Source organism: Hypanus sabinus, chromosome 18 (genome assembly GCF_030144855.1).
Source record: "Hypanus sabinus isolate sHypSab1 chromosome 18, sHypSab1.hap1, whole genome shotgun sequence".
NCBI lineage: Eukaryota > Metazoa > Chordata > Chondrichthyes > Myliobatiformes > Dasyatidae > Hypanus > Hypanus sabinus.
Window position 1 is genome coordinate 36802734 of NC_082723.1, and position 18400 is coordinate 36821133.

Genomic DNA, 18400 nt, shown 5'->3' on the forward strand with positions numbered 1-18400 from the left:
GCTTAAAGGTTACTGGAAAGAGTGCTTGTGCCAAGAGCGCTTGCACAGAGTGTTTCTTCCAAGAGTGCTTGTGCCAAGTGTTTTTGTCGCGAGTGCTGCCAAGAGTGCTTGCGCCAGATCTTTCTGCCGAGAGCGTTTGCGTGAGAATTTTGCTACGGTGGACAGTGCTGCAATAATTGCAGAAAAGTATTCCTACTTTATATAGGCTATGTATTTATCAGATCATTCCTGATTTTACTATATGTTACTGTTATTTTAGGTTTCATGTGTTATTTGGCATGATTTGGTAGGTTATTTTTTGGGTCTGCGAATGTTCACAAATTTTTCCCATATAAATAAATGGTAATTGCTTCTTCACTTTACAACATTCCGGCTCGCAAACCATTTCAAAGGAACGCTCTACCTTGGAATAGCGGGGGAAACCTGTATTGTTTATGTTACTGAATTAATTAACATCTAGAGGCTTGGATGAATGATCCTAAAATGGCAGCTGGGGAATTTAAACCAAAATAATGAAGTGAACCTGGCATAAAAACAGTACCATGAAACTTCAGAATAATTGTAAAATTTGAATTGATACATCAGTAGCTTTCAGGAAAAGAAATATGCCATGTTTACCTGATCTGGCCTACTTGAGCCTCCAGATCCCAGGCAACGTGCTGACTTGGAATTGCCTTCTGAAATGGCTTAGCAAGCCAATCTGTTCAAAGCAGAGTTTGGATGGCCAATCAATATTGATCTCTCCAGCAGCATCCTTATCATCAGAGTAAACAAATTTAAGCTTAAACAGCAAAAATGAGGAAATCTGCAGATGCTGGAAATTCAAACAACACGCACAAAATGCTGGTGAAACACAGCAGGCCAGGCAGCATCTATAAGGGGCATTCTGTTAATGCCCCTCCTCCCTTCCTTACCCCATCCTTGACATATTTGATTGTTTACCTGTTCTCCATCTCTCTCTGGTGCTTCCCCCCCCAACCTTCTTTCTCCCGAGGTGTCCCATCCCATGATCCTTTCCCTTCTCCAGCTCTGTATCACTTTCGCCAATCACCTTTCCAGCTCTTAGCTTCATCCCACCCCCTCCGGTCTTCTCCTATCATTTCGCATTTCCTCCTCCCCCCACTACTTTCAAATCTCTTACTAACTTTCCTTTCAGTTAGTCCTGACGAAGGGTCTCAGCCCGAAATGTCGATAGTGCTTCTCCTTATAGATGCTGCCTGGCCTGCTGTGTTCCACCAGCATTTTGTGTGTGAAGTTTAAGTCTATTTGGACGGGAATATAATTTACAATTTATTCATATGATCATGGAATACACTTCTGGATTTGTTTGTTGCTTGAGCCTCTCATTTATTTCAGAGAAAATGTCTTCCTGTTGTACCATAAAATATTTAATGCTTTTAAAAAGATTAATTTCCTGGAGTTAATCCTATTCATTAAACATTATTAGGTACGCTGATTTGGTGGAGCGGAGTGAGATAATTTAAACATTTATTATTAAACATATGGGAGTGAAAAGGTAATTTTCAGGCTTCATAATAACTAAAATGAAAGCAGAAAATGTTCGAAATAGTTGGGAGAGGCATCAACTATTTAGTGAGACTAATACAGGTGTCTCTCCCCCCCCCCCCCCTGAAATTTTCTCTGAAATGAATGGGAGGCTCAAGCAACAAACAAATCCAGAAGTGTATTCCCTTTACAAAGCTAGAGATTTCCTATGAAACCTTTCTTAAGCCGAAACGGGCGTAAAGCGAAGAACCATTAATTTATATGGGAAAAATTTTCGTAAAAGTGAAAATCCTCTTTGCGAAAAGAGGTTACTAATGTAGGTCTTCTGTAAAAGCAAAGTGGCGTAAAGTGAACATTTGTAAAGCGAGTGACACCTGTAATGTTAATTGCAATGGAATGTATCTCTGAGAGAATTCTAAAGATTTTTAATTCTTTGTATAAAGAAGTTACTCCAGCTCCTTATCCTGATATATTGCTCCTAATTTCTGAACAAGTAAGAGAGAACATTTTTTGGCAGGGACCCTGTCAATTCCTTTGAGAATGTTGTTGTATTAAATGAGGTCCTTTCTTACTATCCGGCTGTTTCAGATCCTTTGTCTTCCTCACATCTTCTGTTGTTTCATTAGCAAATTTGGTCCTTCATCTGTTATTAAAATGCATTTTACATAATTGAACCCTAGCACTAGTTCAACTGAAAATGCCCCAGTTTTCCGCTGTTGTGCTAAACTTACATTTATATTAGAGATGCCCAATTGATTACGAGGAAACCTGACCCTGCATTATGAGAGTTGTGTTTCTAGGAAATGGTCTGTATTGCAATTTTTCTTGAGTTAAAATGCTATTTCTCATTGAAACCCATATTATGTATAGAGACAAGTTACTATAGCATGTTTTTCTCTCAACAATAATAATAGTAATGAATGCCGGTGGTTCATGGCAGATAGGTCACATAAGAGATTGTCTTGTCAGCATTTAAGGCAAATCCCTTAAGTAACCAGCTGTTGCCATTGGAAACAAAAGTGACTTAAGATGCTGTAATCTGAACCTAAGAACTACTTGAAGCCTGGAAAGTGATAGGTAGAGGTTGATAAGGAGAGGGGGGAAAGAAGGCAGATAGTTCAGTTCAGTGTGGGGGGGGAGGGGAATAAGGTGGAGCTAGGTTGCATCCTCTTAAGTCTCCGCTTATTACTGCCAAGACCAGTTTTAATGGAGGTATACACTTTATAATGCATATCAAATACAGATTAGATAGCTTAATGATTCAAGTCACAACAAATAATTGATGATCCAAGTTTACAGCTTGCACTTGTTGGCCTTGTTTAAGACACCTATGAGGTAAATAATATGGAAAAACATTTGAGAGGTGAAGGGAAATCATTCTGTGAAAAAGTACTGCCATATGTGTGTGCATTAAGAAATGAGAGGTAAAATATTAAAATAGATAACATTCTGTTGTTTCATGTTTCTTAGGCCGAATACTGAATGCAAGAGCTGATGGTTGTGCTCCAACTTTTTAAAAACAAAAACATTGGTCAGTCTTCAGCTGAAGTACTGCATGCGGTTCTGGTCACAACACTATATGAAAGACATCACAACAGGAGAGGGTGCAGAGGAAATTTATCAAGATGTTGCCTGGCATGTAGCAATTCAGTTGTTAAGTGAGACAAAACAATCTTGGTCAGTTTTCCCTAAAGCAAAGGAGGTTTGAGGAATCATAGGGTGTAGATAGCCTGCAGGAAACCTTTCCCCTTACCAGAGGCAACTAAAACTAGAAAATGTAGACACAGGTTAAAGTATTCAGAGTGAACATGAGAGGGAACCTTTCTCATCCAGAGAGGTACATGGAATATGCTGCTGGAGAGGGTGGTGAAATCAGAGTTGCGTCAGCATTTGAATTATCTAGTCATTTGAATTGTGCTGCTTGTGCGTGGGAGAGGGGAGCTGGGGGGGCGCTTTGGGGTTCTAACGTTTAACTTGGGACAGTACTGTGTTTTCCTGGATGTTTGCAAAAAAAAAAGTATTTCAGGATGTATATTGTAAAACTGTCTGATATTAAATGTACCTATTGAAGTGCTGCAAAATAGGATTAATAGTTGATAGTTGAGATAGAAGGTAGTAGCCAGGTGGGACAGTATTCTGGCTTCCTGTTCCTGGGTGATTTCAGTAAGATCAATAGGGGAAAGGAAGTTACAGCTTAAGGGGTGTCTTTATTCTCATCATTTCATAATACCCAACTGGTTCAAAACAATTTGACACTTTTTGAGTTTTTGGTAATGGTCCATAAGTTGAGAAATTGGAATTTGCTGTGAAAGAATTTGTGCTTATTCTTTCAGTGTTGTTGGACTAGTAATGCATGCATTCCAATAGGGTGAAGACACGAGACTGCATGTGCTTGAATCTGGAGCAAAAAAATTATCTTCCAGAGTTGCTCAGTGAGTAAGTCAGCATCTGTAGAGGGTAAATGACAGTCAGCGTTTTAGGTCAAGACCAGTCATTTTTCCACAGATGCAAGACACTTGCTTAGTTCTTCCAGCAGCTGGATGTTTCCATTATATACTTTTATTCAGAGTTGAGTGCAGGTTCGGCTAGAACTAGAATGGTATAACACTTAGAAACAGGAATCATTTAAAAGACTTCCCCATTTTTAAATGAAACCACTAGCCAAATCCTCTCCCATGCGGTAGCTGTATCATTTATGTTCTCTGTTTTTCACTAGCTTGCTAAGTACTCTCTGCGGCCTTTCTGCACTGTTTGCAGCCGACATTTCAAAACCCCCCGCAAGTTTGTGGAGCACATGAAGTCGCCAGAGCACAAGCAGAAAGTGGAAGAGGTACACTAAGCTTTTTCTAGGTTTTTCACTTGTTTCCTTAGTGGAATACAGGGGAAAAATTAAATAGTTTGTTTGAATTTTGCTTTGGAATGGGTATACTTGTGACCTGGAACAGTGTAAGTAAATTGCAGAACTCAGTGGCAATTTGCATTTGTATAGAACCCTTAATGTAATGAAACACAGAGCTTCGCAGTATTTTTATCAAACAAAATTTAACAATGAGATACATAAGATGTTAGAACAACCAAATTCATGTTCAGTTTATTGTCATTTAAAAACCACAAATGCAATGCAGTTAAAAAATGAGACAATGTTCCTCCAGAATGATATTAACAAAGCACATGACAAAAATAGACTACACCAGAAAATCCACATAACGTTTGGCAATCCCCAGTCCAGAGTCTGGAGAGGCTGCTGCGTATTAATATCGCGCCACCATCTTTTAAAAAAATATTTTATTTATAATTTTCTACAAACTACAACGAAGAAAAGAAAATCAATAATATATATAGAAGGATCATTGCCATATAAACAAAAATAACAATAATACATATCTTAACAAATGAGCAAGTCACCCATAGTAAAAAAGGGGAAAAAAGAGAAAAAGAAAGAAAAGCACCCAATCCATCACCTATCCAACTCCAAGCCAATCATTATATGAGATAGACTTTTATTACCCCAGAACTACATATTGTAATAAAAAAAAAGGGGGGGGGGGCAGCATGCTACCTGATCAGAAAAAAACAAAAGTCAAAAAAAAGCTGGAAATGTAGGGTTCGATTATCAAGGGAAAAAAGAACAAACACCTGTCGATTTAGGTGAGAGTTATGAAAATATTCGAGAAAAGATCCCCACACCCTATGGGATTTTATGTCCGAATTAGAAAGTGAGTAGTGAATCTTTTCGAGATCTAAACAAGACATAATATCCCTAAGCCATTGAGCATGGGTACGGGGAACTACATCTCTCCATTTAAGGAGTACTGCTCGTCTGGCTAGAAGAGAGGCAAAAGACAATGTTCGTTGTTTAGCTGGGGTCAAATGCTTGTCAGGGTCTCGAAGAATACCAAAAAGAGCGATCAAAGGATCAGGTTCCAAATTACAATTTAATATAGAAGATAAAGTTTAAAAAAAAAACATCTTTCCAAAATTTTTCCAGAGTAGGACAGGCCCAATACAAATGGAAAAGGGAGGCCTCACCTCCTTTGCATTTGTCACACCAGGGACTAATATCAGGGTAGAACTTCACCAATTTGGTTTTGGACATATGAGCCCTGTGGACTACTTCAAACTGCAGGAGACAATGACGAGCACATAAAGAGATTGAATTGACGGATTTAAGATTAAATCCCAAACCTTGTCGGACAAAGAGAAACCTAAGTCATGCTTCCAAGCAGTTTTTTTTTATATTGGTTTTTTAATGCATTTTCTACATCACTACAGATAGGAAAAAACCCCAAACCAAAATGATGAAAATTAATACAGTGCAAAAATAAACATACAATAATAATATAATACAAGAAAGATAATTGAGAAAGCACCTAAATTGAAGTCATGTAAAGTTAGTATCCTCCCCAAGCCCCACAACAAAAAAAGAACTCCAGACCAACCACAACACAATATAGAGAATATAAATCAGGACATTCAAACCCCCAAAACTGTAAATACACTTGAAAACAAAAGATAATAATGCCTACTACCAAAAAAAAGAGCTGAAAGCAAGGGATCGAAAAAAAGACCTTAATTAAGAGGAAGGTTATGAAAGTACTCAATAAAAGGTCCCCAGACCTTATGGAACTTTATATCTGAATTAAGAACTGAATAATGATTTTTTTTCAAGGTCTAAGCAGGACATAATATCATTAAGCCATTGAGCATGCGTGGGCGGGGCAACATCTCTCCATCTAAGGAGGATTAAACGTCTAGCCAGGAGAGAAGCAAAAGATAATATTCGACACTTAGTCGAACTCAAACGTATATCTGTCTCACCCAAAAAACCAAACAAAGCAATTGAAGGGTTAGATTCTAAGTGGTGATTCAGAATATAGGATAAAGTTATGAAGACATCTTTCCAAAATTTCTCTTAGCTAGGACAGGACCAGTACATATGAATGAGAGAGGCCTTGCCCCTTTTGCATTTATCACAAAGACTAATATTAGGGTAAAATCGAGATAATTTAGATTTAGACATATGGGCTCTATGAACAATCTTAAACTGTAAAAGGCAATGGCGAGCACAAAGAGAGGTTGAATTAACCGATTTGAGAATGGAGTCCCAAGTCTCAACAGGGGCACGCTGTAAGAATGCTAATTTATCACGAATAAATGATATTAAACCTTTACCCAGTGGATTAATAGAAATAAATAAATCCATAACATTTTTCTCAGGCATTTCAGGGAAGTTAGGAATTAAAGGATTAATAAAGTGTCTAATTTGGAGATATCTAAAAAAATGGGCATTAGGCAGATTGAACTTAGCAGAGAGCTGTTGAAAAGCTGCGAAGCGATTATCAACAAAAAGATCTTCAAAATGTCTAATGCCCTTCCTATACCAATCATGGAATATTGGATCATACATAGTAGGTAAAAAAAAAAAGGTGATAATGTAAGATAGGACTAGAAGAGGAAAAACCATAGAAACCATAAAATTTCTTAAACTGAGCCCATATTCGCAAAGTGTGTCTAACAAGAGGATTAACAATTAATCTAGACAAACTACTAGGGAGTACAGAGCCAAGAAGTGCAGAAATAGATAAATCTTTAGTGGAACTCAACTCCATTGCCACACAATTAGGGCACTCGGATTGGCTATGGAAAAAAGACCAAAAGGTAGCACAAAGTATATTGGCTGCCCAGTAATATAAACGAAAGTTAGGTAAGGCCATGCCACCCTCTTTTTTAGATTTTTGGAGATAAGATTTATTAATTCTGTAACGCTTATTCTTCCACAGATATGACAAAATAATAGAGTCTAAGGAATCAAAAAAAGTTTTAGGGATAAAAATTGGGATTGATTGAAATAAATATAAAAATTTAGGGAGAACATAAATTTTAACAACATTAATACGACTTACCAAAGACATAGATAGAGGTGACCATTGTGACAGACTCTGTTTTGTAGTATATAAAAGATTGGCAAAATTTTCACGAAAAAGATCTTTAAACTTCCTTGTAACTGTAATCCCAAGATAAGTAAATTGATTATGAACTACTTTAAAAGGGAGGTCACAAAATGCTAATTCTTGTGCTTCTTTATTAATTGGGAAAAGTTCATTCTTATGTAAATTAAGTTTATAGCCAGAAAACTGGCTAAACTGATCAAGAAGTGAGAACATTGGAGGTAAGGATGTAGACAGATTTGAAAGAAAAAGTAATAAGTCATCAGCATAAAGAGAAACTTTATGCTCAACACCCCCACCCTCCAAATCCCGGTCAATTCAGGACAGCTTCGAAATGGTATCGCCAAAGGTTCTATAACCAAATCAAAGAGAAAGGGACTTAAAGGGTATCCTTGACGGGTGCCACGTTTGAGGTTAAATAACTGGGATTTCTGAAAATTAGTCAAAACAGAGGCAGTAGGACACAGATACAGCAATTTGGTCCAAGAGATAAAACTTTGACCCAAGTCAAATTTTTCTAAAACTGCAAAAAGGTAGTTCCATTCTATACGATCAAATGCTTTCTCCGCATCGAGGGGAGTAACACATTCAGGAATCCCAGTTGAAGGTGAATATAAAATGTTAAATAAACGCTGAATATTAAAAAAAGGAAGACGGTTTTTAATAAAATCAGTTTGATCATCAGAAATAATAGAGGGAATAACAGTTTCTAATCTATAAGCCAAAACTTTGGCCAAGATTTTAACATCAACATTAAGCAAAGAAATCGGCCTGTACGAGGAACACTCTGTTGGGTCTTTACCCTTTTTTAATAAAAGAATAATAGATGCCTCATTAAAAGAGGGTGGCAGTTTATCATAATTAAACGAGTCAGATAGTACTGAGAGTAACTGAGGAGAAAGAAGTGAAGAGAATGATTTATAAAATTCTACGGGGAACCCATCAGGTCCAGGAGATTCCAAGCAGTTTTAATTTTATCGCAAGGGGCTTGTCTGAGAGTCATAAATTTAACACGAGTAGTAGAAAATACGTTCTTTGCCCAAGGGGTTCATTTGAAAAAACAAGTTACAATATTTTTATCAGGTTGTTCAGGAAAATGTGGTATTAAAGGGCTAATAAAATGTCTAATTTGAAGATAGCTTAAAATAAATGAGTATTCGGTAAATTAAACTTTATAGACAACTGTTCAAAAGACGCAAACCGATTGTCTATAAAAAGATCTTCAAAACGACTGATACCGCTCCTACACCAGTCTTGGAATGTGGAATCCTGCATAGATGGTTGAAATAAATGATTGTATAGAATAGGACTAGAGAGGGAAAAACTATAAAGACCATGGTATTTTCTAAGTTGAGCTCATATTCTCAGAGTATGCCTGATTACAGGATTAATAATAGATTTTGGCAATTGGCAAGGAAGAACAAATTCAAGTAAAGCTGGAATTGATAATTTCTTATACGCATTTATCTCCATTGCCACCCATGTTGGACAAACAGACTGATTATAAAAGTAGTACCAAAAGATAATATTACGAATATTGGCTGCCCAATAATATGAACAAAAATTAGGCAACGCCAAGCCACCTTCTCTCTTAGGCTTTTGGAGATGAGCTTTATTGAGTCTGGGCTGTTTACCCTTCCATAGGTATGATGAGATAATAGAATCTAGAGAATCAAAAAAAACTTTAGGAATAAATATAGGTGAAGATTGAAATAAATATAAAAATTTAGGGAGAATATACATTTTAATTACATTAATTTGCCCAAATTAAAGACATGGACAGAGGTGACCACTGTGCTAATCTTTGTTCTGTAAAATTTAAAAGATTACTGAAATTCTCATCGAACAGTCGATTATAGTTCCTTGTTACGATAATACCAAGGTAAGTAAAACAATTGTTTACTACTTTAAAAGGGAGATGGTGAAATTCTAACTCTTGTGCTTCCTTATTTATTGGAAAAAGTTCACTCTTACGTAGATTAAGTTTGTATCCAGGTAGCTGACTAAATTTATTGAGAAGTAAAAACAACAAAGGTGAGGTGGTCGGGTTTGATATAAAAAATAGTAACAAATCATCGGCGTATATATAGTAACAAATAGTAAAAATAGTAACAAATCATGTGCTCAAAACCGCCCCTCCAGATCCCAGTCAGTTCAGTACAACTGCGAAACGCAATTGCCAATGGCTTGATAGCCAGATCAAATAACAGAGGGCTTAAAGGGCATCCCAGTCGGGTGCCATGTTTAAGATCAAATGGTTGGGATTGCTGGGAATTAGTCAAAACTGGTGCAATTGGATGGGAATATAGTAACTTAATCCACTTAATAAAATTATATCCAAAATCAAATTTTTCTAAAACCGCAAATAAATAGTGCCACTCCACCCAATCAAACGCCTTTTCGGCATCAAGAGAAATAACTATTCAGGGGTCCCTGATGAAGATGAATATAGAATATTAAAAAGACGTCTAATGTTGAAAAAGGGAAGGCGATTTTTAATAAAGCCAGATTGATCCTCAGAGATAATTAAGGGTAAAATAGTCTCCGGCCTACAGGCTAAAACTTTAGTTAAAATTTTAGCATCTACATTTAATAGAGAAATCGGCCTGTATGAAGCACATTCTAATGGATCCTTGCCTTTTTTTTGCTAAAAGAATGATACAAGCCTCATCAAATGATGCAATTTATTTTGTTTAAAAGGATCAGAAAAAACTAAACTAAGTTGGGATAAGAGCAATGAGGAAAATGATTTATAAAATTCTGTAGAGAACCCATCAGGACCAGGAGATTTACCAGGCTGCAAAGCAGAAATAGCAGAGGATATTTCCTCTAAGGATAATGGCTCATTCAATTTATGTTTAAGATCAGAAGAAAGTTTAGGAATATTTAAACTATCTAAAAATTACATAACATTAGTATTACCATTAAAGGATTCAGAGGTGTAAAGTTGAGAGTAAAAATTCCTGAATGTATCATTAATTTCAGACTGGTCCACACTAATATTCCCATTATTCATTCGAATTTTAGTGATGTGTTGTTTTGCTTTAGAGCATCTAAGTTGGTTAACTAAGGACTTACCAGATTTATCCCCGTGAATATAGAACTTACTCCGACTGCCCAAAAGTTGGCGTTCAATCTTGGATAAGTAGAAATAAGATTAAATTTAGTTTGAAGTTCCATTCTTTTCTTATATAACTCCGGATCCTTAACCTGGGCGTATAATTGGTCTATAGCTTTAATCTGATTGATCAGTTCTAAACGTTCTTTGTGAGTCTTTCTTTTCAAATTTGCTGTGTAGGAAATTATTTGACCTCTTAGATATGCTTTCATTCCATCCCAAACCACCTGACTAAAGGTTTCAAGTAGTGCATTGGTATTTAAAAAGAAAGTTATCTGATCCTCCATAAATTTTACAAAGTCATTATCCGACAACAAGGTAGGATTAAAACGCCAGTGTTTATTTACTTGAGAGAGGCCAGGGAGAACTATGGACAATGTAAGTGGGGCATGGTCTGAAATCAATATATAGTCACAAGAACGGACGAATGGGAGCAATTGATTATCAATTAAAAAATAGTCAATTCTAGTAAATGTATGGTGAACTTGTGAGAAAAAGAAGTAATCTCTTTCGTGTAGTTGAAAGAAACGCCAAATATCAGATATTCCATAATTAGAAAGAAAAGATTGAATAAATAAAGCAGATTTACTTAATTGTCTAGGGATAGAAGACGATCTGTCCAAAACTGGATCCAGCCAACAGTTAAAGTCACCACCCAATATAACTAAGTATGAATTTAGTTCTGGCAATGAAGAAAAAAAATGGTCAATAAACCCTACATCACCTGAGTCAGGAGCGTAAAGGTTGGCTAAGACCACCCGTGTATTATAAAGTTTCCCCGAAACAATAATAAAACGACCATTAGGATCAGATATCTTATTATGAAACTCAAAAGAAACATTTTTGTTTATAAGAATTGAAACGCCCCTCGCCTTGGCTTGAAAAGTTGAATGAAAGTGTTGTCCTGCCCATCGTGCCATAAGATGAGAATTATCTGAGTGACGAATATGTGTTTCTTGTAAAAAGACTACCTCTGCTCTAAGCTGTTTAAGATGTGCGAACACTCTCCCCCTTTTAACCGGATAATTCAAACCCTTAACATTCCAGCTGACAAAGTTCAATGGACTAACCATTGAACATAAGAAAAAAAAGGATAGCAGGTATTAAACCATATCTGAAATTTATATGTAATTCTGGGGCAAAAGTATAGAAGAAAAAAACAGGGTGAAATTACATCCTGTATAGTGCAGATACGTCAAAATTCCATATATAATAGCATTGGAGTTTCCATCCACACCCTCTAAATCTACAACAAGAAAGCTGCAAATATAAAGCAGCAAGCTCTCCCCGAGCAACTGTTGATACAGTAATAGAAATAAATACCAAAAAGCTTTGAGTTACAAACAAAGATTTACCTTAACAAGAAAAAACAATACATTCAAAGTTTGTAAATCTTAAAGTATAATAATGGTCTAAAAAAAACTTTACCCCAACCTTCCCGCTAGAGTTGATAAACCAAAAAAAAAGATCATCTATAAACTCAGTTATACAGAAAAAAAACTTTAACGTCAAAGTAAGTAATCCAACCAAGTCATTAAAAATAAGGAAAAAAAACATAAATAGCATCTTGAAACACAGGGGAAAAAACCACCAAAGAAAAATCCACTCGAGAGGAATTTGATCCAAACCAGAAACTGAGTTTAAAGGTACAACATCAACTGCTACTTAAGGTTAAAATAATCTAACCGGAGAGAAAAAAAAAATCATCACCTTTAAAGAACTAAAATTATGTAAAATAGAAACTAAAATTGAGAAAATGAAAAAAAACACTTCAATAGGACAATGCAACATAATTAAGCTACTAATTAAATAGATGCGACAACAGCTACATTTTAAATTTAAAAAAGAAAATAACAAGATTTGTCGAAATTGGAGACTGAAGTCTGAAAAGAAAAACAAAAAACCATTCACTTCACGAATTGATATCAATTTTTAAATGCGACACTGACTCAATTTTGAAATAAAGTCTCTAAAGACCTTTAAGAGATGTCTAATTACATAGTTTCACTCAGCTCTATTTAATGAAAATGCCCATACTGAAAAATAGAAATCCATCGTATCGTAATATATTGAGTTAAATGGATAATGAAAAAGATAGAAATAAAGATTAGAATATTAGAAAAAAAAGTTATCTAAACAGAAACGAAAAAAGCTGAAAAGAAAAAAAAAATCATATCACATATCTGAGGCACTCAAAGTAGCAGATAGGCTATCAATGAAGGTCTGCGCTTCTGCATCCAAATCGAAATGTTTAAAATCGCCGTTCCTAAGCTTGATTCGGAGCCGGGCTGGATAGGCGAGAGACGGATGAAGTCCACGATCGTAGAGAACTTTCATTACTCCTCTGTATTCAGCACGTTGACTCATAACTTGAGGTGCATAGTCCTCTACTAAACGGATAGCATGACCTTTATATTGAAGCGTTTTACGTCGGCAAGCTTCTTTAATTAGTAAATCCTTGATTTGGTAACGATGGAGGCAAATTATCACTGGACGTGGTCTCTGGCCATCCGCTGAGCGAGATGTAAAGATACAGTGTGCTCGATCAATCTCTGGAGGACTGGAAAGTATTTCGCTTCCAAAAATCTCACATAGAAAGTTTGAGAAAAATTCAACAGGAGATCCCCCTTCAACAGTCTCAGGCAAGCCGAGAATTTGAAGATTTTGGCGTCTGCTCCTGCTTTCAAGGTCCATAACTTTAAGAGTTAACTTGCTATTATGCTCCTTTAGGGTAGAGCAAACTCTTCCCAGGTCTTTACAACGACGGTCTAGTTTCTCTGTGACTTCTTCAACATGTGATAAACGTTGAGCGTGATTCTGCAGTGTAGAGTTGATTTTATCCAGTTTCAGTTCCAACAAACTAAATTGAGAAAACATATCTTGTTGGGTTTGTTCTAACAGCGACACAATTTCACTCAAGGTTGCTCCCGATGGAATGTCTTTTTTTTTGCCAATTTAGTAGGTTTAGATACAGTCATTGTGCAGGCAGCAACTTCAATAGTGGGAGGAAGAGTAAGAAATAAATGCAGGTATATGAAATGGAGCGGAGCAATAGTTCTAGCGACTTAAGCTACCGCCATCTTAACCGGAAGTCCATATCATGCCACCATCTTAAAGAGCTCCAATCCCACCAGACAAAACAAGACCAAAAACTAAAGCTACAAGACCTGCACAAAACCACATAGTTACAACATATAATTACAACAGTGCAAACAATAGCATAATTGATAAACAAAAACAGACCATGGGCACAGTAAAAATAGTCCAAAGATGTTAAAAGACCATAAGTTCAAATGAAACCACCACACAGTTTCCGTAGGTCCTCAGGGTCCCAATTGACTCGTCGTCCCACGCAGGCGGCAGAAGGGAATACCCTCACTATGGACTTCCACGACGCCGCCCGACTCAGCCTTGCAGACGCAGCACACAATGAAAGCTCTGTTGAACCTCTGAACCTCCAACCATCTCCTCTGGCACAGCTTCTCCAAGCACCTTCCTCTGCCGAGCGTATTAAGACGGCCCTGCCAATGGCCATCGGCAACGCAGTCCCGAGGACTGGGGGCCTGTTCTTCCCAGCAGAGACCCGGACCTCACAGCAGCAGCAGCAACGAAGAAGGTCTTCCTGGAGATTTCCAGATGCTCCTCCGTGCTCCCACGTCTGTTTTTCATCCAATTATGATTGTGCATGGCACCCGGCTTCACAAATAACAGATGATTAGCTCTGGAATGGCCGCTGCATGCTGTGTCACGCCGCCATCTTGGATCCTGAACAGTTGTATAAGAGGAGAGTTTTATGAATCACCTTAAAAATTAAGAGAATAGGTGAAAGTTTATTATGCAGGTTTCAGAGCTTGGATGACTCAATAATTAGCTACCAGTAATGGGGTGAAAAATCTGGAATGCGCGGGAAGCCAACATTGGGAGAATGGACAGTTCTTAGACAGGCAGTGGTGAATGAGGTTGTAGTTAATACGTCAAAAACATGAAGTGACTTGAATACATTAATGAGAATTTCATTTTGATTTGCTGGACTAGGAACGAGTGTAGAAGTCATAACCAGTCTGTGTTTATTGATGATTTGTGTAAATCTGTGATTTATGTAAATAGAAGACAGTTGGGCAGCAGTTTATTTTTGCAAATGTTGAGATATACTCACACCAAAGTAGTTTGAAATATTTTAAATGCAAAAGAAACCATTATCTGAAAATTTACTTCAATAGGACATGTTCTTTAGGATCCCACTTTGACATCCTGGTCTTGGTTTTGTTAGTTTTAAATAAATTGTGTGTTCAACTTCACAACAAAACTAGGCTAATGTAAGGTATGTGCAGTGCATCCTTTGAGTATATTCGAATTCCAATTTACTTAATTGTATGAATGCTGAAGCTGAAACATTTTGGACTCGGGGAGATGCGAGTGCTAGGAGTTTGCTGTCTCAGAGCCCGGAAACCAGAGTTCAGACATGATCTTGTCTGCTTTCTATGTTGAGTTTGTGCATTTTCACTGTGACGTTTATCCCAAAGACATTCAAATTGGCAGCTTATGTGGCCACTGTAGATTGCTCTTAGTGTGGAGGTGAGTAGTAAAAAATGGTGTGGTAGGGATGAAAAGAATCAAAAGGGGAATGTGGGGAAAATAAAAAGTCGGATTAACTTAATATGAGCTTTCTAACCAATTCTATTTTTCTGCAAAGATGGTAAGTTGGGGGTTATGCACATTTAGATTTGACCTTGAGATCAACAATGTGGACAGATTGAGCGGATTTAAATACCCAGACTGCACATCCATAAAGCAAAGCAGAAGTCCAGATTATTGACTAAAGTTATAGCAACCTAGGAAACAGTGTTTGGCTCGTTTTTTTTTTAATGACTCCAAACAAGATTGAAAATGACTCTTCCAAATAGCTTCCTGTGCCACTCAGCAAAGTCATGTGTGATCTTTTGCCTCAGCTCTAGTTTGTTGCATTTAACTCATTTCCCATGATCAGTCTCCTTCAACATGCTCAGTGACCAAGTCTCCACAGACCTCTTGTGTAGAGAATTTCAAAGATTCATTACTCTTTGGATGAAAAAATGTCTTATCTCAATCTTGGTTACCCTACTGTTTATACTGAGCCTGTAACTCAAGTTCTGTACACACCTGGCATGAAAACCATTGTCCTTTCATCACCCCTTTTAAGCCTGTAAAGAAAAAAATTCTGTCTCAACAAGCTTACCAATTTCTTGTGAGATCACTTTCAGAATCATTTTAGATTGCTGAAGGTAATCCCATGTGTACAGCGGTTTGACACAATTGAGTATTTTGTTAGATCAGTTCATAAGGTAGTTAAAGGAGCATTGCAGTGGGTCAGGAGTCACCTACTTATTAATATTCTCTAAGAAAACATATCTTTTTCTCAGAGACTATGAATAAATTTTTTTTGCATTGATAGTTTCATGGTCACCATGACTGGTGTAACAAGATTTTAATTAACTGAAATTAAAATGCTTTGCAACACTTGGATTTATACTTGTATTTGGGTCATTAATGCATTTTCTATATGAAAAATAACCAAACAGAGGTATTAGAAAAACATTTCCAATGGTGACTCCTCTTCCTAATCTGATATCTCTAGCTACATCCAAGGATCTGTCCTTTTCGCCCTTCTCTTCCTCATTCTGTCCCATGACAGCAGAATCAAAAATTTATTTGCCTTAAAAGACTTTTCAAATCAGCATATTATTGAGCCCCTTCTCTTGACCGCCCTACTACATTAATATTGTTGATTGCTAATTAAAAGTCCAGATATGATCAATTCTTTGACATACTGGAAAAAATGAAAGCCACATAATAGAGTGAGAGAATGTCATTAGAAAATCTACACGTGAGACATTTGAGAAATAGCAAATGATTAAAAAAAAATCAATGTACTATTTGTGTAAAAGTATTGTACGTTGTTGAATTGTATGTTTCTCAGGTTAAACTGCAGCGTAGCTCCCTGGATAAAGATCAAGCTGGACAAGATGATCCAGAGGATATGATCACTGTTGATGCAGTTGGTTGCTTTGACGAAGACGATGAAGAAGGAATGACTGAAGATGACAGTGGCTCTGAATGTTTAAGTGATGGGGATTCTCAGCAGGTTTGTCAATATGCTCTGAGTGGTTTTTATTTCTTAGTGACTAAATAATTGCTCATTTACAGTATGGGTGACTTAAAGCTTTATTTTTAGCTGTTCTATTACCAATATGATTTTTTGATATGTGAAGATGTAGAATCTTTTTGTTTTAATGTTTTACTGCAAGAAGTCACTTTTGCAGTACTGTTAATGTAGTAAAGGCTTTTTGCCACATTATCAAACAAAATTTGACACTGAGCTGTACAAGATCATGATAAGAAGATGGTTTTTAAGTTGTATTCTTAATTAAGATCGAAATAGAGGTTTAGAGAAAGATTTTTGTAACTTGGGGGTTTGGAGAATGGAAAAGTGTGGCTATCATCGGTAGTGTAGGGGACAAAAAGTCAAGTATGTACACAAGAATAAAGATCACAGAGTTACAGAGCTGTAATATATTGCAGAGAGGAGGAGTGAATGACATGCAGGAATTTTAAAATTAAGATGTTACTTTAGCAGCTGTTGTGTATTAGCACGTTCCATTATGGAAACTAAGCTCTTAATTTCTTTTCCCAGGGAACAAAGGAATTGCAATTAAATTGCAGTTTTAAAAAATCATTGATGTTATCAGGCCAAAGTTGATAAATATTTAGTTTGGTACTGATCATGGTGTTAGAGTTCATAGAAGCAAAATTCCCTAACTCTGAACTAAGTTTAAAGTAGCAGGAGAAAAGATGTAAAGGATGGCAGTTGTGTAACATGGGTGCTGCTGAAAGACTGGTTTATCAGTTGATGACTACTGAAAAAGAACTAAAATTTTAGAATAAACACTATTTTCCCTTGTAAAAGGGACAAGGAACTCAAAGGCCTTAGAGGATCAGCAGTGAGCATGGTGGAGGTGATCAGAAAGAAACTCAACATGGATAATAGCTTTTTTGTTTTGTCTGAATTGCTTGACTTCTTTGAAATAAAATTGAATTTACAATCTCTTAAATGTTAACTTTAGAATGGGGAGAAAAAAATAAACATGTGCTTTGTACATTTAGGATTTCATGTCAGAATTTCAGACGGAGCCATATGATGCAGAGACTGTATATGGTGAGTCGGAAAAACTAATGTTGATAATTGCATTCGTCATTAACACCTTATAAATTTACCCAAATAAGACCAACTTAGATGTTTTTACAAGCATTCTAAATTAAGTGTTAATCTTTGATTTAATGAGATTTTCCAAATATTATAAATTGGATTTTTCTAATGCTTCCAGATTATGAAAATATCAAGACACTTTACATAAGCCTAATCAAATTAACACCAAGCATAAGGAAACTTAGGAATGAGGACTAAAAAGTTTAGTTAGAATTATAGGTTTTAAAGAGAATCTGTTTTTTAAAAAAGTTATGAAAAAGTTGATTGAGATTGCAGAACAGAAAACTTGGATGTTTGAGGCCACAGCTCCTATTAGTGGGTTAAAAGCGTAGCGGTTTGGGAAGTGATCAGCTCTTGGGATTATTGGGTTAGTAGAAGTTGCAGAGGTATGAAGGGAAAACAGCATGGAAAGTCTTGAATATTAAGATGAGAAATTTGTATTTGAGGTATTGCAGGATTGGGGAAATACTGGATGCTGGGATAATGTCATTTATGATATAGGCAATTATTATGGAGAAAGGAAGTTGAAAGCTGTTTCAGCAACACATGTTTGATGCAGAGGCAGAGAATTGGAATATTTTGGCA

General features: G+C 36.5%; 1 protein-coding gene across 3 annotated transcripts in view; it reads left to right on the forward strand.

Annotated features, from left to right (window-relative positions):
* Positions 1–18400, forward strand: part of LOC132407492 (cip1-interacting zinc finger protein-like) — a 62532-nt gene that overhangs the window by 33121 nt on the left and 11011 nt on the right. For 2 of the 3 annotated variants that reach the window (XM_059994108.1, XM_059994110.1), the window contains exons 11-13: positions 4223–4336; positions 16529–16693; positions 17713–17764. In XM_059994108.1, the coding sequence (XP_059850091.1) occupies positions 4223–4336; positions 16529–16693; positions 17713–17764 (331 nt within the window). The remainder of the gene's footprint in view (positions 1–4222; positions 4337–16528; positions 16694–17712; positions 17765–18400) is intronic. The other variant, XM_059994109.1, reaches the window with a different exon arrangement.